The sequence below is a fragment of the Diabrotica virgifera genome, chromosome 2 (assembly GCF_917563875.1).
Source record: "Diabrotica virgifera virgifera chromosome 2, PGI_DIABVI_V3a".
Classification (NCBI taxonomy): domain Eukaryota; kingdom Metazoa; phylum Arthropoda; class Insecta; order Coleoptera; family Chrysomelidae; genus Diabrotica; species Diabrotica virgifera.
Genome location: NC_065444.1, coordinates 165,708,179 through 165,730,265, shown reverse-complemented (window position 1 = coordinate 165,730,265; position 22,087 = coordinate 165,708,179). Strand labels below are relative to the sequence as shown.

At 31.5% G+C, this 22,087-nt stretch overlaps 1 protein-coding gene across 1 annotated transcript; it reads right to left on the bottom strand.

The window, feature by feature from the left end:
• Positions 1-4,653: 4,653 nt before the first annotated feature.
• LOC114329539 (uncharacterized) lies at positions 4,654-21,425 on the bottom strand. The gene is made up of 2 exons (XM_028278684.2): positions 21,307-21,425; positions 4,654-5,070 (listed from the first exon to the last, which is right to left on the bottom strand). The coding sequence occupies exons 1-2, from the start codon at positions 21,346-21,348 to the stop codon at positions 4,693-4,695; spliced, it is 420 nt and encodes a 139-aa protein (XP_028134485.1). The 5' UTR covers positions 21,349-21,425; the 3' UTR covers positions 4,654-4,692.
• Between the last annotated feature and the right edge of the window lie 662 nt (positions 21,426-22,087).

Genomic DNA, 22,087 nt, shown 5'->3' with positions numbered 1-22,087 from the left:
AGCCAAGACACTTTTACTCTTCTTTCAACACTATGGAACACCATTAAGAATTCATTGCGACTGCGGTCGAGAATTCGAGAATGCTATAATCAAAGACCTATGCGAATTATACGACATCAAACTAACATTTTCTAGTGTTAACCATCCACAATCTAATGGATCCGTAGAGAGATTTCATGCCACACTCTCAGAAATGATTAGAGCAAATCAAGCCGAAAACCCAAACGATCATCCCTTCACTATACTTCCTTATGCAATAATATGCTATAACAACACAAAAAATAAAACTCACGGTTTTACACCATATGAACTTATATTTGGGCACACTGCAGGCCGACCACCAGAAACTCTATATAATCAAAAAACACTAATGAGTAAATATATTCGAGACCTGAATAATCGCATGGAATATTTTTACAAAGTAGCCAGAGCAAAAACAGAGAGACAGAAAGAAAAGGCGAAAGTAAGATTCGACGAAAATATTTCAGCACAAAGACATGATTTTAAAATTGGTGATAAAGTCTACGTAAAAGAATCCCAAATTAAATCAAAATCGGAAAATCTTTTTAATGGACCTTTCGAAATTCAAGAAATTTTTACAAATTCCGCAATTATCCTAAATCCCAAAACTAACCAAACTTCTAAAGTAAATTTTGATAGACTAAAACCTTATTTTGAATAATTTTCCTTTACAGATTCTATGGACTCCTTTCTATCGTCCAATCCCAAATTCTCCTCACTCCCATTAATAACACAATTGGAATATTTTTACATGAAAAAGGAACTATACGAATATCTAACGACAAATGGACTTTACTTGTTTACAAAGAATTATTGCCTATCAAAACTACAATATCCAACAATGACAAAATTTTGGAAAACCTATTAGAAAAATTTATTAACGTGGATACACCGAGAAAACTTGCCTTTGAAGCCGAAGTACAGACACATGTTAGTCTGCTAAAACAAATCTCAAACTCCGTTAACTTAAAATATAAAGAAATAACCTCTGACACAGTACCTTATAATAAACGCGTAAAACGCGGTTTAGTAAATGGTATTGGAACAATATGGAAATCCATTACTGGAAATTTGGACGCCTCTGACGGCGAATACTTTAATAAATGTATAAATAAGATAAACTCCGATGAAACTCAAATTGAAAATCTCTTAAAAAATCAAATATCGGTTACCACTTCAATTATAAAAACTTTCAACACTTCTATTCAAAAATTGCAAATAGACGAAGAAACCTTTAACAACGACTTAAAAACTATAGAGACTACACTTCTGGACATTAATAATGACATCTCCTTTTACCAAGCACAATTACAAATACTAGATTTATGTGAGTCCTTAATGGAAAGCTACGTATTTTTAGAAAATTATTTAAATGATATACTAAATTCTATCACATTCTCTCGCCTGCAAATTTTACATAGTTCTATTATTTCGCCCATAGACTTAATGGAAGCATTAAAAGAAATCTCACAGTCATTACAAAATAACGTTTTGCCTCTACCCACTTATATGTCAAATATAGCTCAGTATATTGACATAATAAAACTACAAGCTTATCAACTCGATTCAAAAATTGTTTTCGTTCTCGAAATTCCGTTAGTTGATCCCGAAATCTTCACTTTGTATCAACTATATTCAATACCAATATTAGATAATCAAACTGGTTTTCATCATATACTTTCAACTGTTCATAAATACATAGCGCGAGATGATGATTCAATTTCATATGTCTTACCCATGGACACCGAAAAATGCAATCAAATCAGTCAAAACCAAAGAATGTGTACAGACATTCTTCCGTACCCCATAGACACCGATGCTATATGCGAAGCCCAGCTTTTGAAACCTCTCAGCAACTTGCCAAAAACTTGCCAGATGTCCATGCTCTTGGCACAAGGTTACAACGTTCAAGAAATTGACCGAAATTTATGGTTGCTAACCATTTCCAATCCATTACCAGTAACAATCAAATGTGCAAGAAAAGATGTCACTACACGAATAATCAAAACAAATTCAATCTTAAGATTAATTCCCGAATGTATTGCATTCATTGGCAGTACCAGAATTCATGCCAAAGACCAAATCGAGAAATATACAAATATTACGTATAGAAGTCACCCAGTTAACGTACCCTACAGATGCTGTGACCATTTTGAGACAAAGAGTCACCTATCAAAATTGAAACCGCTAAAACTCAGTAAGATCAACGTAGATGACTTAAATATTGCACAACACAAATTGGACCAATATTCAGAAGAACTGGACCATATCATGAGCCAATCATTCATCGAGGAACATTTACCCTTATTCACCATATCTACCTTATCCCTGATTATCATCCTAGTTATCTTATACCTTTGCTGTAAATATCGAACCAAAATATTCCCAAAAATTGCAATCTCCTTGTCCCAGGATCAGCCTCCAACTTCAGCACCACGCAGGAATTCCATTAGACAAAAACTTCAAAGCTTAACCTCCTTCAGAAGAAGACCCAATGTCCAACAAGAAAGCGAAGAAGAAGCAGAAACACCAATTTCTCTGTAAAAGTCAAAGCAATGGCATTGACTTTTCACTAATAAGGGGAGTTGTTATATGAGAAAAAATTAACCTTGAACTAGCCTAAGTTCGCCGACTTCATATTTCATCATACCATTCCCACAGAAACCGCTGAGCAAGCAGCAGAGGAACTTTGTACGAACCGTTGGCCAACATTCATGGGAACAGCGATTCAGCACTTTATACCAAACCTATAAATTACCATTTTCAGATGCCGGGACCACTCTTAGCTGCAACTTCGACCAGTCCAGTTATTGTAGTCATTTTAAATTAATTTACTTTGTACTATTGTTTGAATATTTAATGTGTAACAAATAAAGTTCTTTTTTTAAAAAGTCAAATACGTGATTAGTGATCTAACATATATGCTTCGGGTTATAAGTTTTATAGTGGGGAGAAAGGTCAAAAACAGATTAATAATAGCATAGGAATGTTAAAATCATAATAAATTGTATAAATAAAAAATATATATAGATAGAAAAGTAAGCCTAACTTTTGTTTTAATTATATCCCCATGAGCATTAGAGAATCTGGTCAAGTTTGGAGCGCTGTAACACCTATACCGGGTGGTGAATTGGAACACGGGCCATAGGAAACTCAATGTAAAATTCTAAACTGTTGAATTCCTGCTTCCCTAATTATTTGACATCAAAAGTCATAAGAAACTATTTGTAGAGAATTGAAATCTGTATTGAAAACAACTGTTAATATTGTTCTATGAACAATAATTATTCAAAATTTTGTAAAAATATAATACAATTTTCAGAGAAATACGCCAAAGTTACGCCACACACAGTGCAATAATGTGTATAAGATTGCATTCGGTGACAATGAATTTATTATATTAACAATTTGAACTGTCAATTTCTTTATTTATTTTATCATTTATTGTTTAAAACACAATAAAGTTGATCAGATATCCTCAGTTAAGGAGAAAGTATGAATAATAAAGATATTTTCTTCAGTCAATAGTGTGCTCACTGTCAGTTAAATAGTAACGTGTGGCTTAACATGCCCACACATACCTACTGCGGTAAATACATTATATTTTTCAAAATTTTGGAATGTGTTTAAATCGTAGAACAATTGTAACTTCTGTTTTTAATACACATTTCAATCCTCTACAAATAACTTCTCACGACTTTTGATGTAGCATAATTAGGGAAGCAGGAATTCAACAGTTTAAAATTTTACATTGAGTTTCCTATGGCCCGTTTTCCGATTCACCACCCGGTATAAATAAATAGAATTAAAAAAAAATATAGTGGAAGTTGTTCGCTGAAAAGCCCTCTACAAAATTGCTGTAATATTATTTTATTTTAAAATAAACTGAAAAAAAGTTATAACTTCCAAAAGGTATCTTGATAAAATTTTTTACATATTTTTGTTTATATCTTTTTTGTTGGTCACTTGACGATAAAATTAATACAAATAAAATTGTAGAAAGTTTAATTTTCTACATTTTATGTTTAATTAGATTTTCCGTAGGGTTGGTAGTTTACGAGATATAGCGCGAAAACACTTTGCACACCATTTCCAAGATGGCGGCCGGGGGACAAGGGTGGTGACCCCAAAAACTTGAACTTTAGCTTCTACTGATCTCCCCTACATACTAAAAAAATAAAATTGACTCCTCTAACAAATGCAAGGTACGGCTTAAAAAATGTAATATTTTAATGGAGTATATCATTTACTCATAGTTTGTTGTAACATTTGTAATTTGTTGCAATATTTTATTTGTAATTTATTACAACGAACATACCTAATGTAAACCATGTATTTTTAATTATAAGCTTTAGTTTTTTCTTGCAGTTTTTTTCAATTTTTATTTATGTATTTTCATTTTATTTAGCTATTTACATTACAGTATGTATTGAAAAATATTATAGTAATGAAAACAAAATAAATAATTAATAATATCATATAATATTATATAGTAAACAAAATAAATAAGTATTAAAAAGATGTCAACCATACCTCTTTATTACACTGGCGACAAAAGTCGCCACGCGACTACTTAAAGGTTAAAGAACTTGGTTAAATTGTTTAGAGATTGTTTAGAAGAGGAAAACTCGATAACACATAATAACCATTTATTATAAGATTATATTCAAGTTATTCGTATAGATTCATTATGGGTGAGAAATCCATTCCCTCCTTTTGAAGACATTTTAACAAAAACAGCGCTGTTTGAGTTGCTGTATGGCCTTCTGGTCTACGAGCACACACTGTTGTTAAGTGTTCTAATTTATTTTGAGGTACTAGCGTACCAACAATTTTGTTGAATTGTTGAACATTAACGTCTCCGTTTTCATTCTGAGTGAGAAATTTCGTATTCATGCAAAATAAAAAGTTTCCTAGTTCTTCTAGACCCAAATTCGCATTTTTTTTAGTCATAAAATCTTTAAAAGCCTGATTAGATAGAGTAGAATTACATTGTGGTACAAATTCTACATATTTCTCGAAAACGTTAAATTCTTCTGCTTGAGATGCCTAAAATAGAATAAGACACTTATTTTATATAAATCATATAAATTATTATTATAGTTATCTTTTAAAAGACCCCGCAAGACCCATTGTACACTCAGAACCGGGGTAAATGAAATTTTCTCATCATTTCGGTCACCATAAGAGTTTATAACTTATATAGCAGAACCTAAAAGAAAACGTATGAGCACTATGCCGTCACTTTTTAGTGGCACATGCGTCGATAGTGGCGCATCAAACGTTTCAATTATGGACAGGGTAAAGAAATTAAAGGGTGCCCTCCCTAACTCCCAGAAATTTTTGAAGTTATACTTCTTTAGACACGAGGGTAAATTTTTATGTTTACTGGGCGCATGCGCACACTGACAGTATGGTATGAAACGTTATACGGGATCTGATTGGGTGTTAAAATCATCTGTCAATAATTGTTCAAATGGAGATTCTGGATAAACAAAATGTTGTCTATATTAGTTTTTATTGTTGTGAGGACAGAGACAAAAAGCAAGTTTATAATTATTGTAGTGACTTTTTAAATAGTTTTTAAAAGCAACAGGTATGTACCTTATTTTAAATGTTTCAGTATTGTAATAAAAAATTACAAATTAGGTAAATACTTATTTGGAAAATGTACCTACCTAGCTAGTAGGTAATGCTTTGATTTACATAATTTGATTACCAACAAAAATCTCCTTCTTATATATTGCTTTTTTAGTCTATATTTTTTCATATTTTAATTTGACAAGAATCAAACTTATTTGATTAAACTAACAGAATAAGCAACAAACTGTCTAAAAGATTTTAAAACGTTTGGTTGCTAGGTATATCTTCCCACGTCATTCACAATGTCTCGGTAGTTAAATTCTGCGTGGGGTGAGTTCAAAATAATCTAAACGTGATAGACGCAGGTTCAATTCCCAATGGAAATTTTTATTTTTTTTATATTTATTTTTTATATTTATTTTATTAGTATATTTATTATATTTTTTTCAGAAAATACGTATTTAGTTAAAATTTTCTCAACAATTGTTCAGAAATAATTTCTTTGGTTTCATTTTTCAATGTGTTTGAGTGTGTTTTATTCTTTTATTTTTTTAATTTTTCGTATTGTTTTAATAAAAATTTTTGGAAAGTAGTAAGTATTAAAATTAGTTTAATAATAGAAGTATAACTTCTTATGTGCGTACAAAGTACACACCCATTCTTTTTTTTTATCTGATTGAAAAATAAGATTCAGCGCAATTGTAACCCACTAACCCCTTCCCCCTCCCATCACCATCAAAAACGTAATTTATCGTTTTTATTTTTTAGGTGGGGATGCAATCAGTTTTCAAAATTTAAAAAAATTAACACGCACAGTTGATGCCTTTACAAAAGACGTCTATTTTTTATAAATCCGTAAGCTGATTGTAAATAAGAAATTTTTTTTTTTTTTTTTGGAAAAAGCCCTATAACTTTTTTTTGAAAATCGCTACTTTATTTTGTGTATTTTATAAAATACTGTATTTCTAATTTTTTCAGATATTTCCACTTTAGTGGAAGGTTCGCCACTTTCAGATATCCGAAAAACTGTTGTGTTATGGTGTTCTTGGGAGTTTAAACATGTTTATTCCATTTTTGAATTTTCTAAAGGACTTAATTTCTGTTACTTCAATTTACAAATAACCTATAAAAAAACTTGATTTGATTTGATTTTAAAGTCTATAAAAAAGTAAAAAAAAACAGTTTTTCGAATTTTTGGGGGTGGCGACCCTCACGGAAAAATCTAAAAGGATAGAAATATAGTGTTCGCTAAAATACATAAAATAAAAAACCTGGAGCCATCTCCAAGAAAAAAGTTATACGTTTTTTTACAAAAACCAAAAAGTTATATAAATGTTATTTTTTTTAAGGTCATGTACATTAGCCTACGGGTTTCTACAAAATATACGTGTTTTGTAAAAGCCTCAACCATAATTGTGATTTTTTTGGAAATTTTAAAATTGACTGCATCCCACCTAAAAAAATAAAAAACGAAAAATGACGTTTTTGATGGTGGGGCAGGGGAAAGAAGTTGGTGGGTTAAAATTGCGCGGAGTTTTAGTTTTTGGTCAGATAGAACTTAAAAAAATTAAACAACTTTATTCTGGGAGTGAGAGCATTTTTCCTATCTTAATTTTCCACCGTTGACGCATGTGCCACTAAAAATTGACAGCACAGTGCCCATAAGTTTTCTTTTAGGTTCTACTATTTAAGTTATATACTCTTATGGTGCCTAAAATGATTAGCAAATTTCACTTATTCCGGCTCTTAGTCTATTATGAAAAACGGACCCTGGTCAAATTTAACGAAAGTTCGGTGAATAATGGGTCTCAGTGTATAGGTTAAAAGAGTCCATGGGACCTAGGTCTGAAAAACTATTCTGAAACTACAGCCGTCTGAAGTTATTGGATTCAGGTGTTCAGTGTACGTCAAGTTCACTAATTCACAAGTGAAAGAAAATATTTATTATTTAAAGAACAGAGACTCACTTCTTGAATGCATATTTGCGTGCTGCATATGAATCCGTGGTCAAAAATAGATACGTCGTATTTAGTATTCAGAAAACCTTCAAAGAATCCTCAGAAAACTGAAGAAGTGCGATAAAAATAAGCTGCTAGAGCAACATAAGGATTGTTATATTTTTTTCAGGTATTTGAAAAGAGAGGACAAGGGAGAAGGATAATATCTTGGCTTCAAATCCCAAAAAAGTGCTTTAATACATCTTCAATTGGACGATTTCTAATAGCAGCAAGCATCCGTAACCATACTGATCGCCAACATTCGGAACGGATAGGCACCTTAAGAAGAAGAAGTGAAGGTCATTTTGAATCGTTTATCGCAACCTCGGAATTAAATCGTCTTTAACTACCTGTACGTTAATTAATTTTTTCCTTCAATTTTGGACCGTGTTGTGGAGAGGTTTCTCTTATCCCCCGTAGATCCACCACTGTTCAGTAGTTTTTTGAATATAAGGAGTAAGTGCAGCTATACTGGTATTGCGTATATAATATGCGTAATAATATATGCTAATATGTAGACGTTAAGGTGATACAGTAGCGATCAACGGGTAGCGAAAACGCGTTCCAAGATTGCGGCTGTAATTTTGAATATTTTTTCGAGATATTTGGCACACGTATTCGTAATATAATAAAGAATGGCGGTACAGAGCACAATTTGAAAAATATATTAGTATGAGGAAATTACTCTGTAATTAAATACAATATTAAAAAAACGAGCCTGTACCGCCATTAAGAAGAACAAAAAAATACACTTTCTTCAAATAAACTTTTTTATCCGATGCCTAGATTTTGTGTCATTTTGGAACTACTAAAATTTTTTATTTCATTAGTAGTTCCAAAATGACACAAAATCTAGGCATCGGATAAAAAAGTTTATTTGAAGAAAGTGTATTTTTTTGTTCTTCTTAATGGCGGTACAGGCTCGTTTTTTTAATATTGTATTTAATTACAGAGTAATTTCCTCATACTAATATATTTTTCAAATTGTGCTCTGTACCGCCATTCTTTATTATATTACGAATACGTGTGCCAAATATCTCGAAAAAATATTCAAAATTACAGCCGCAATCTTGGAACGCGTTTTCGCTACCCGTTGATCGCTACTGTTTCCTCTTAATATTTTCGCCTTGTTAAAAAATTTTGCATTTATAAACCAATTCATATAATGATAATAATCTAAAATACCTTCCTGCTAATATCCAAAAAGTTAAGAACTTATTTTCCAATGCAGGCTTAGACGTCTACTCTATATCGCGCTATTTGCGCAGTATACGACACAACAGCGATCAAACTGAGATTCGGAGAAATTCGGATAAACCACCTTACAAAGGACGAAAAAATGAGCACCTGGATGGGTTAACCTCTGCACGGGTGACATCCCAATGAGGTTAGCCAACTCTATGTCGATAATAGAGCGTCGAACTATTGGTTGACATCAGGAACGATGTTTCCTGAAGCAGAAGGTTCATTACCGGCTATTAATAATCCCAAAGAGAAAGTGGATGCGTTCGCTGATTATTTAGAAAACATATTTCAACCAAACCCTGGGGAAACTCATGTAGACGATGAACGAGTAGCTACTGATTCTGTTAACATACAACTGACTACTACAAAAGAAGTTCAAAAATTAATCAAAAACATCAATACAAAAAAAGCGCCTGGGTTTGACCTGATCAACGGTGAGATAATAAAAAAATTACCTAGAAAGCCATAGTAAAGCTTAATACACTAATAAATGCATCCTTTAGGCTTAGATATGTTTCCATCCTTTGGAAAACTGCAGAGGTTATAATTATACCCAAAGTAGGACAAGATAACCATGAATTAACATCATACAGGCCAATCTCGTTACTATCCATAATCTCAAAGTGTTTGAAAAATTACTACTACGAAGAATGAACCATATAATTGAACAAAAAAATATTATTCCAACACACCAATTTGGATTTCGTGATAAACACTCCACAATTGACCAGATCCATCGAATAGTAACTGAAATAGAGAAAGCATTGGAAGGGGACAAAATTTGTTCAGCAGTATTCCTGGATATCACAAAAGCATTTGACAAAATATGGCACGACAATCTGTTAATGAAGATAAAGAAAATATTTCCCATGCAACTCCTTGAAATATTGCAGTCATACCTACACCAGCGAACATTTAGAGTTAAAATGGAAAACGAGTACTCTGAGTTAAAGAAAATAAATGCAGGGGTTCCACAAGGTAGCGTTCTTTGACCAATACTATACCTTTTGTACACATCTGACATTCCGGAGAGGGAAAACATCCAACTGGCCACATTTGCTGATGATACAGCAGTCATGACAATAGGAGCAACTATAGAGGAATCTACGATTAACTTACAAAATGCAATTAGTGGCATAGAAGGCTGGTCCAAAAAATGGCGTATAAAGTTTAATGAACAGAAGTCAGTTCATATTAACTTCACTAACAAGAAAATCAATAATCTTCCAATTATCCTAAACAACAACGTTGTTCCTAATAAAAAACAGCGAAATATCTGGGTTTAAATCTCGACGTCAAACTAAAATGGAAGGAGCACGTTAAAAAGAAAACTGAACAGTTGAAAATAAAGTACAAAAATATGTATTGGTTAATAGATAGGTACTCTCAACTTTCCATCCAGAACAAAGTACTAATTTACCAACAGATATTGAAACCGGTGTGGACCTATGACCTACAATTATGGGGCTGTACCAAAAAAAGCAATTACCGAAATTTAGAAACGCTCCAGAACCAAATATTAGGGAATATTGTATGTGCTCCTTGGTATGTTCGGAATGACTATCCGCGTAGAGACCTTAAAATCGAATCTATTCCAAATGAAATTAAGAAAGTCGCCAGGAGACATGAAGAGAGGCTCCATAAGCATCCCAACCATGAAGCACTTCAGCTTATTGTCAACGAACCCCAGATGCGAAGGCTTAAGAGGACTAAACCGTTCGAGCTCGTGTAATATGTGAAGTTGTGCCGGGCTTAGTTAGTGTTGTGCATTGTATTGTAGCCACAACAAAGACGTGAGCAATTAGTGAAAAGCAGAGTCAGTGCTGTGCTGTGTAGCCACAACAAAGAAGTGGGCATTTCATGTAAAAAAAGCTAGGATGGACCAGGTGACATCTAGTTTACAAACATTTTTAGGGAAATTAGGTTAAAGAAAAAATACTGATTAATCTTTTAGATTAGGTGTATTTATATTGTTTAACCTTTAACTACCCGCGCATCAAGTTATCACATGACTACACGCGTGGCGTACTTTATACGCCACAAGAAAATACACTTAAAAACAGCGGATCTGTTTTTTTTTTAAATGCACTTATTTGTTTGTTATAAACCTTATTCGGCATCAGTGAATACTTGGAGTTGCTTCTCAGTAAGCCAATTGGGATTTATAACTGGAATCATGGAATAACTGGATTACATGATAAATAAAATTACTAATAAAAAATTTTTTGAAATGTGATTTTTTACAGGAGAAAAAGTATTGTTTATAAAGAAAAATATATTTTGTGTCATAATGACTAAAACACAATTGAAATATGTACTTATATTACGACTTATATTAATATAATTGTGGCGTATATTGTCCACCACCGGAAACAACAAATAATAAACTGTGAATTACGATTTACCCAGAACCCCGATTATAACGAAACTAAAACCAAATTGCAAAGCACATTCCAGTGACAGGTTAGAGAGATAAACAAGGGCAAAAATTAAATTTTTAAATATAATTGCAGTAGAATTTTTAAATCTGGCGTACAAAGTACGCCAGCGCGTGTACTTAAAGGTTAAATAAAAAAATAAATAAAAAAAACTGGCTATTAAGGATCAGGTTATACCAACCAAAAATTACTTGAAATATATTGTCAATGACCCTACGGTCCAAACCTATAAATGCCGATATGGATGTCAAGACCAAAAACCATCCAACATCTTACAGGGGGCTGCCAGGCATTTTCTGTAACTGACTACAAGGAACAGCATAACTCAGTAGGAAAAATCCTTCACGAAGAGATAACTTTCAAGCTGGGACTCCTCCAAATGGACTATCTCTCATATTATCAGCACGTCCCTGAGAGTATGCTTGAAAATAGCAACTATAAGCTTTACTGGGCCGCACTGTACTCACAGATTAAACAGTGGCACATAACAGACCATATCTCGTACTAGCTAAAGACAAACAACACTTATTGATGTGGTGATACCTAACAACAATAATCTACGTACTAAATTTACTGAAAAGGTCGCCAAGTACAGAGATCTGGAAATTCAAATAAGAAGACAATGAAGAATGCAAAGTACCCACGCAATACCGATTATTATGTCTACTACTGGTCACTCCGGAGGAGCTTCTCAAAAACATAAAAAAGTTGGGGCTAAATGAACATCTTTATTTTTATAATACCATGTAGAAAGTTCGACTACTCGCGACGGCCAGATGTGTACGGAAGTTTTTGGTAGATACTCCAGCATACGAAGTCACCTAGGGCTCGATAACACGGAAAAAGTTCCACCAGAGCTCAATCCTTTTGATACCGTAGGTGTCTGGGTTGAGTCAATTTTCTCCTTAGAGGGAGTGTGAGCCGTATGGCTAAATCTGGGTAATAATAGTTTGACGTTTATTGAAAAGCTTTTTCAAATAAATTTTATTAATATGGTTCAAACCAAACCCTTCCTTCAGTGGCTCATTAATTTTGACGTCGTACAGGATTTTAAGAATTGAGAAATATTTATACATGTTACGGACAATGATGTAAATTGGCCATTGACGTTACAGACCGGGCATTGTCGTGAATTACCATTTCCCCTGGTTTTTAGCGACAATGCCCGGCCATTACCGACAATAACATTAGCTATTGGCTAATGTTGTAAAAAAATAACCTAAAATTAAAGCTTTCATCAATTACCGGTAAATAACGATGGCCAAAGGCAAATGGCCAATGTTGATAAATAAATAAAATTAGATATGATGTCCTATTATATTTTTTATGTAAGATAGCTTTTGAAGGCTAATCATTTTTAATTTGACAAGATAGTGAACCATGGCATTTTTAACACTTTTTACATACATTTACTACGAGTAATTTCAGCACGAGCACAGAAATAAAGCAAATAATAAACATAACCTATCTTTTAGTCTAAATTTCAACATTGACGGATTAACAACGGGCATTGTTGACATTGACCGGACAATGATGGAAATGATATCAAGAATTTAAAATTATTATCAATATCCACTTTCTATGGACAATAACTATAATATCCGGCCATTATCGACAATGACTAATTCAAGAGGCCATTTTCGATATTGACCGGTTATTAACGTTATTGGCCGGATTTACGTTATTGCCCGTAACATATACATATTTGCCTGAATATTAATTTAAAATATTTTAATGAAAAGGTAAATAAATATAAAATAAAATTTTTACTATAAAGCGTCGAAATATACAGTGCGTCCATAAAGTAGCGCATAAATTCATTATTTCGTAAACCGTTGACTTTAAGTAAAAATCCCGAAACAGGTCGATTTTTATTTTTAGATTCCGATTTTTTGGCATATCTATCATACTACTGACGTCATCCATCTGCGCGTGATGACGTCATCGATGATTTTTTAAATGAGAATAGGGGCTATGTGATAGCTCATTTGAAAGGGTATTCAATTCTCTATTCACTTATATAAAAACTAACATAATTATTTTTACAAGATGTTAAAAAAAACATTTTTTTTATTAAAATAATTGAGACAAAGAAGAATGTACCTATATAATTTATTTAATTCAAAATACGTTCTAATGTTGTCAGAAAACAGGAAAAAATGTTTATTTGACAAACAAATATTGTTTTTCGCTTAAATTCAATGTTAAAGCTGCCACCCAACTACCACTTGGCAATTTGAACATTTCGTTTAAGCGAAAATCAATGTTTATTTGTCAAATAAATTTGTGTTCTATTTTCTGACAGTAGTAAAATGCATTTTGAATTAAATAAATTACATACATTCTTCTTTTTGTCTCAATTATTTTAATTTAAAAAATGTTTTTTTTGAGCACCCTGTATACACAATTATGTTAATGTTTATATTAGTGAATAGATAATTGAATACCCTTTTAAATGAGCTATCACATGACCCCTATTCTCATTTAAAAAAATCATCTATTACGTCATCACGCCCAGACGGATGACGTCACTAGCATGATATATATTCCAAAAAATCGTAATTTAAAAATAGAAATCGACCTGTTTCGGAATTTTTTCTTAGATTTGCCGGTTTACGAAATATAGTATATTATTCAACGAGCATGTAATGATGGCTATTACTCACGATGAAGAAGTTTGCGACACGAGCCGTAGGCGTGTGTCGTAATTCATCCGAGTAATAGCCATTACATGCGAGTAGAATACTATACTTTCTCTATGACCTTTTTTTTTTAATTAGTAAAAAATTAATTATCAACTACTCGAGATTTAAATTATAATAATTTACAAGAATACCTAAATGCTATTTACCCCTAGGACGTGGCTGAATAATTGGTTGCCTACTATTACCAAATTATTATTTATTATAAAAATACAACTAGAAATATTCAATCTATTCGTTTCCGAAAAATTATAAGCTTAGGGCTGGTTGCTCGAACGCTAATCAAGAAGTTGATTATAATTAATTCCCCTTAACAACCATCAACTAACAACACCCCTCATTCGTACGTCAATCAGTTGATTGTAATCAATTATGTTAATTATCACTATGATAATTAACATAATTGACTGTTAATTTATTATTAATTATTAATTAATATAACAATTATTAACATAATTGAATAATAAATCTCATAATTGTAATCAATTATGTTTTCAGCAACCCAAACAAAGTTGACATTGACAGTTGGTGACAGTAATTAAATATTTGATAATGATCAGTTGATTTCATTTTTGATTAGCGTTCGAACAACCGGCCCTTAGATTTTTACCTAATGTCAATTATTCTAATAAATAGGAAATGGCTCTTGTCATTGGACGTATGACGTATTTCAATAGTTATAATATAATGTATATTTACATTTAACTATATATAATAAAATAATATAACTATACATAATATGTTATAATACAGGGTGTCCCGGAAAATAGTGCGTTCCTTAAAGGTATAGGTAGAAGGCACCATGTAGAACAAAAAACTCTTATAACATTTTTTTCTAAATGCAACCGTTTGACCAAAAAATTAAAATGTATTTTGGTATACAAATTTAAATCTGACAACTATGTGCGGTACGCAAATTTAAGCATAGACAGTCCCATGTAAATAGATAGAAGATACTTGATAGTAAACAGATAGTTTTAAAGAATCCTGTTTAGTGTCAATGCCGAAAATGTTTTCGAATAGTGAGTGTATTACCTATTATGTTATTACCTATGAATGGTGTTTGTGAAAGGTTACTTGAAAGATCTATTCAGTATAATAATTATTTTCAAGTAAGTACAACTTAGCTATTTCAGTTCACAAGTAAACAAATTACTGAGACATTATCTGGTGTATTTAAGTTCCACTGTAAACTATTAAAACTATGTAATTCAGTTAAAGCCCTCAGCAATACTCAGCATTCAACCCATTTAAACCTTACTAAATACATAATACTAGTTTAGTTAAAAGATGTTTTTATGTTAAAAGATGTGTAATTCGTTTAAAATTATGCATTAGGTATTTCAATACATTTCAAAAGAAAATAATTTTTGTAATTCGTTTAAAATTATGCAATAGGTATTTCAATACATTTCAAAAGAAAATAATTTTAGTAAACAAATAGTAAATACATAAGTATTACCTACTATTAGGTTGGATTATTTTAAATACTGTTAATCACAATCACAAACGAGTTCTTATTATCTGTTATTATTCCGTAGTGCGTACGATGTTGCCAGTTTATTAAAATTTCCAAACATTAAAATACAGGTATATGGAAAACAATGTTAAATTTTTTATGGAAACGGTTAACTTTAGAAAAAAATGGTATAGGACTTTTTTGTTCCAAATTATGTATTCTCTCCATACCTTAAAGGAACGCACTATTTTCCGGGACACCCTGTATATTTACCACAATATAACTTGAAAAATAAACACAATATTAGTTATAAATTCCAATTAACATAAACAAAATGAGCTAATGTCACTGTCACTAAAATAAATGATAAACGTCAAAATTTTTAGTAAACAAGATATAAACGTAAAATATATACTGACATTGTTGCAGATAAAATTACTTTAAAAATTTTTCGAAGTTAATTATTGATATAAATTACAATAATTACTGTATTAAATAAACAACTTTAAGTAATTTTATTTGCAGTTTATATACGATTAATATTAAAAGTGACATGCGTCACTTGAATCTAACTTCAGCTCGTGAGTAATGACCCGTGAGTAACTTCATCCCGTGAGTAATGAATTATTACCCACGGGTACAGTAACAAAACGAATTTATGCGTTATTTTTGGACGCACTGTATTAACCTCTAATGACAATTGTAATTTTATCCCTTTACATTGTGAAAGTGTGCAACTACCCGTCAAGGAATATATCATTCTCTGAGTTCTATGTATAAAAATCACGGATGTACGTTTTTTTTCTGCCACTTACATTGCAACTTAATGTGTTAGAGAGAATTCGATAAACTATGACGCACTGAAAGAAAGGTTTGGTATGAACTATAACTGAAACTGACAGTTGTTTTATATGTTTTTAAAAGCTCTATAAAAAAAGAAAATTTTTAACCTTTAACTACCCGCGCATCAAGTTATAACATAACTACACGCATGGCGTACTTTATACGCCACATGAAAATACACTTAAAAACAGGGGATTTGTTTATTTTTTTTAAATACACTTAGTTGTTTGTTATAAACCTTATTCGGCATCAGTGAATAGTTGGAGTTCCTTCTCAGTAAGCCAATTAGGATTTATAACTGGAATCATGGAATAACTGGATTCCATGATAAATAAATTTAATAATAAAAAATTTTTTGAAATGTGATTTTTTACAGGAGAAAAGGTATTGTTTATAAAGAAAAATAGATTTTGTGCCATAATGACTAAAAAACAATTGAAATATGTACTCATATTACGACTTATATCAATATAATCGTGGCGTATATTGTCCACCACCGGAAACAACAAATAATAAACTGTAAATTACGATCTTCCCAGAACGCCGATTATAAAGAAACTAAAACCAAATTGTAAAGAACATCCAGTGATAGGTTAGAAAGAAAAAAAGGTCACAAATTAAATTTTTAAATATATTTGCAGTAGAATTCTTATATCTGGCGTAAAAAATACGCCAGCGCGTGTAGTTAAAAGTTAATAAAAAAAAGACGAATTACTGTTTTAATGATGAGGGGCTACGGCGATAGAAAAAGATCTAGTGAAATAGCCAACTTGTTAAACGATACTTTTTCAAACCAATCCATAAGGCGACGGCACAAATCATTGTAAAGCGCTTTGAGGTAACTGAACGAGTAAAAGATGGCATTCAAACAGTTAAACCAAAAACTGTTAGATATAATTTATAATAAAACTTTGGATTCATGCAGAGTTTCGCTGAAGATACGCAAACATTTTCATGCAGATTTGTCCAAATATACGCTCACTGAGTTCTATAGTGGCACATTTTCAGAAAATGGTATTTTGTGATAATCACTACTTAAAAATTACGAAATTTCACTTTGTAATTGAACGAAACCGGCATAAAGGTAACTTGCATAGAATCTCCTAGATAGAGTTGTACCACGTGCATATTTCCCTCCATTTCGCTCGAGCGGCAGCACTATACCGTTACATATTTAATATGCCGTTGACTTTAGGTATGTTTGTGTTGCTTCTACGTGGAATACCGGCACATTTTCATAAAACTAATGTTATGCCACTTTTTAATTTTTATAACCTTTAATAAAAATATCTTATTTTTTAGTCTATACCGGCACATTAAAAGTTGTGCCAGTATGGAATGAATTTTTTGGCAAAATCATACTCTTTGTGTCACCAAAATATAAGGTTGTGTCGGTATAGAATTTACTTTAATTCAAATACTTTACTTTATGCCATAAAAGAACAAGGGTGTGTCAGTATATGTTTACTTTTTCTTATATTTCACTTAGAATGTAAGAAGAAGAATGGAAGAAGTGGACACAAAACATAATTAAATGCCTCCGAAACTCTGGACATTCTTATTAAATGTACAATTGGAAGATAGACGTTCCAGCCAGATCAGTTAAAGATCCGTGTGACATCACAAAATGCAGGCAAACATGTACTGGAAATGCACAGAAGAAGAGAGACGAGCGTTTTTAAGTTATACTGGGATTTGGGAGACATTTCCAAGCAGCTTAACATTATAATTGCTTTGATGGAACAGGTTAATGTAGCAAAGAGTGGTGGAAGAACCAAAAACAATGCTTTTTATTTTGTTAAACAAGGTACAAAAGTAAGGGTGTGCAAAGTTTTTTTCATTTCGACTTTATGTATTACTTTTTAGAGAGAAGTATTTGTTAAGTGATGTTTCAATACTGGAAGCCGAAAAGGATAATCATAGTATTTTCCTGTATAAAACTTCCTTTAACGAATTTTATTTTAAAATGTTTAACTTATTCAAAGAAATACGAACCATAAATTTTAACAAAATATTCTGTTTTAAAGACATTGAAATTAATAGGGTCTATCAAAATAAAATTCCAATTTCAGAAAAAAGTATGAAGATCTAATGTATCTTATTCGATCTAATGCAATTAAGTAAAGTCACAATGAATTTTACATCAACTTACATTAATTTAATGTTTTTATTCTTGTTTTTATAAGCAAGGTTTTTCTATAACTGATAATCATTTTAAAATTCTTTTTTAGTTATTCGTAAGAAAAATATTGTTGTGTATATATAGTATATCTTTATTGCGAATAAAACCACCATTAAAAAATTTAAAAATAAAAACGTTTATTTTATGAAATTTTTAGGCCACTACTTACGACCGACCATCTTTGCCAAAACACTATAAAACTTGAATTCAATACTGGCATATTTATATCAAAGTTCTCGAAATTCATACAACGGAAAAAATGTAATATCTAACCATTTATTGACAAGTATTTGGTTTCGTGTGTCGACCTCCTATCCATAAATTGTAATTTTGAGTGGTATTTTGTGGTGTCATGAGACTTCATGCTCAATTATCTCAGAACTTTATTTTTGCGGTTGTGCCACTATGGGACTCAGTGAGCGAATGACGTCATTCTTCATTTTTCACTTTAGTGAGGTACTTCGTGGAACTTCGTTAACAAACTATGTTTTCCAACGAAGCAATATTTATATTGTATGGGAAAGTATGTAACTTGCCAAAATTCAAAGTATTGGAGTGAGGTAAATCCATAATGGATACGTGAAAACCATACTCAAGGACCACAAAAACTAAATTTAAAATCGGGTATAATGGGTAGTCAGTTAATTAGACCGTTTTTTATAGAAGAAAATTTAACAAGTGATAAGTATGAAATGATACTTAGTAGTAAAATTGTACTTGCTATGAGAAATAAGTTGGGAGCCAATTTTAATGGGATATGGATTCAGCAAGACGGGCTCCAGCTCATTTTGGTTTACATGTTCTGCGTTAGTTAGATCGGACATTTCCCGGGGGATGGATTGGTAGATTAGGTAGTATGGAATGGTCTCCTCGTTCACCCGATTTAAATCCTAAACATTATTTTTATTTGGGATACTTGAGAAGTAGAACTTACGAGAGATATAAGGCAAATAATTATCTGAGAATCTTTATTAATTTTTAAAGAAACACGGAGAAATGTAATAGATGTATTCTACCATTGTTTAAGATACTGTCAAATTAAGAACGGAGAACATTTTGAACACTTGGTTAGTTAGACATTAACTAATGTAGTAAACATTATATTAATTATGTTCAAGTTTAGTTGCACAGGGGTTGAAGCAGCAAGTTTATTGAGACGATTAAGCGATTCTAGATTTTGTTTTATCTTTTTAAGATGTTCCTGACTACATAAAATTGAAAGAGTTGTATACGGTTGAACTGGTAATTTGGATATAGTTAAAATATGTAGGTTGTTGTAATTTAAAAACCCAAGAGACTGAAGGTTGCTTGTCCTATCTTCTTCTTCTTTAAGAGGAAAAAGTTGTTCTTTCCAAACCATATATCAAGTAAAGACATAAGTTTAGTAAACATCTGGTGAAGTAGGTATGTGATATAATTACAAGATAATTATTATATTATGCAATAACAACTTCTTCTCTTGGTCAGTGAGATAGACACATGTTTAAGAGTAAAAAAGTGTCCCTAAGGCACATCAAAGAAACATGAAACGTAAATTACGTTTCATGGAAATAAAACACTGCTAAACAAATATACGTCCGGCCATTTATGAAACTCTCCGAAAATAAAAATGTGTCATGAGCATGAATCACATTCGTTTCATTGGTAGGCGGACTTTGAGATTTGCTTAGCAGTGTTTTATTTTCATGAAACATGTTTCACGTTTCATGTTTCATGTTTTTCGTTTCATGTTTCTTTGGTGTGCGGCTTGCCTTACAAATCATATATCAAGTAAAAAGATAAGTTTAGTGAACATCTGGTAAAGCAGGTATGTGATATAAGTACAAAATAATTGTTATATACAATATAAACAAATGATATATTATGAACAATAAAATGACCAATATGCCGATTTAAATAAACGCTTTATTACAACAGAATAATATTTCTTTTCAAATAAGTTATATAACCTTTTACATGTATATATCGCCGGTCCGGAATAATAATGACGTAACTTCAAATTTTGTCAATTCCTGTTTATTGCGTAATTAACTTCTAAAATACTGTGTACAGACGATACAAGAGCTACAGAACTGTAGCTATGTGCTGAGCCACTGCCACTACACAGTAGTTGCATCGTTATTAAAATACGCACCATTTTGGACTTTGTTTCAGACGAATATTGACGCAACTGTAAATAGGCTTGAAAATGGGGGAAATAAATTAAGATAATGAAATTCGGACCAATAGAGATGAAAATAAAAGCCATCGCTGTAAGAATAAACGGCATACTAAATATTTAAAAATAGGTAGGTAGTTTTTCTGTACAGAAAATTTTTAAGATTAAGAATGACGCAACTGTAGATAGGGTTGAAAATGGGGGGATTAAATTAAGATAATAAAATTCGAATCAATAGGGATGAAACTTAAAACCATCATTGTAAGGATAAAGGCCATTCCGATGTTCCGGACGGTTACTATTTATTTAATCACAGTTTTAAATATTTAAAAAAATTTAGATGAATAATGACGCAACTGTAAAAAGAATTGAAAATGGGGGGATAAAATTAAGATACTGAAATTCGAAGAAACAGGGATAAAAATAAAAGCCATTATTGTAAGAATAAACGCCATACCGATGCTCCTGGACGATTACTCTTCATTTAGTCCCTATTTTAAATATTTAAAAATCGTTTTTTTGTTCTCCTGAAAAATTTGTTTTTGCAGTTACCTTATTCTTATTTCGGACCGGCGTTATTGTACTACTGCTGAAATAAATAAGCAGATCATCATATAAATCATATGTGGCAATAGTTATGTAGTTTCCTTACTTGTAATCTAATTATTTTAAACTTACCACTACGGTTAAAGCGACAAAAAAGAATAACATTAGTTTCATGGTTATGGATTAGCAAAAAGTAATGCCTATCTTATGACTGACTTAGATGACACTATATTATTTAATATTATATCAACTCACTATTTAAAAACACTTTTATCAATTAAGTGAACCAAATTAAAAACTGAAAATAATTTTTTTGGAACATAACAATCGTTTCACTAATAAAAGCTAATTTAATAATGTATATATTATTTCAACGCAACTAACATATTATTTACGACAATTTTATTATTTGGTCATGTAATTTAGACAAAAATTAACAAATACGTGGAAACTTATAAAAATACACTTATCCCAAGAAATTAAAGCTCCACCTTAAAAATTGGTCATTTTTAATGTTTCGAATTACTTAAACCTGTTGTCCGATTTAAGTGATTGTTTCAACATGTTGCAGCCTTATTATGTAAAAATGTCGCTGTAATAATATTGTTGCTAGACAGGTCAATTGTCATTGCATACCGGGTGTACCAATCAAACTGTGACTTTTTCTCAAAGTTCGCGTCACAATGTGGAATATTATAGCATTTATAAAATACTGAAATTAAAGCCCTACTATAGCCCCATGTTTTCTTAATATTCTGTTTTTTGATTTATTCGCTTTTGTTAAACAATAAAAAAGTTAGGTACTTTAACAACTAGCCTTGTTTTTCATCAATACAGGGAGTTTTTAAATCCTATGGCAAAAGTTAAAGGGTATATTTACCCAATAAATTTTAGCCGATATTTTTAAATCTGA

Excerpts from the sequence above, each read along its gene's own strand:
- LOC114329539 (XM_028278684.2), bottom strand. The coding sequence starts at position 21,348 with ATGAAACTAATGTTATTCTTTTTTGTCGCTTTAACCGTAGTG. Across the intron at positions 5,071-21,306 it reads TTGTCGCTTTAACCGTAGTG|GCATCTCAAGCAGAAGAATT; the intron begins GTAAGTTTAAAA and ends ATTCTATTTTAG.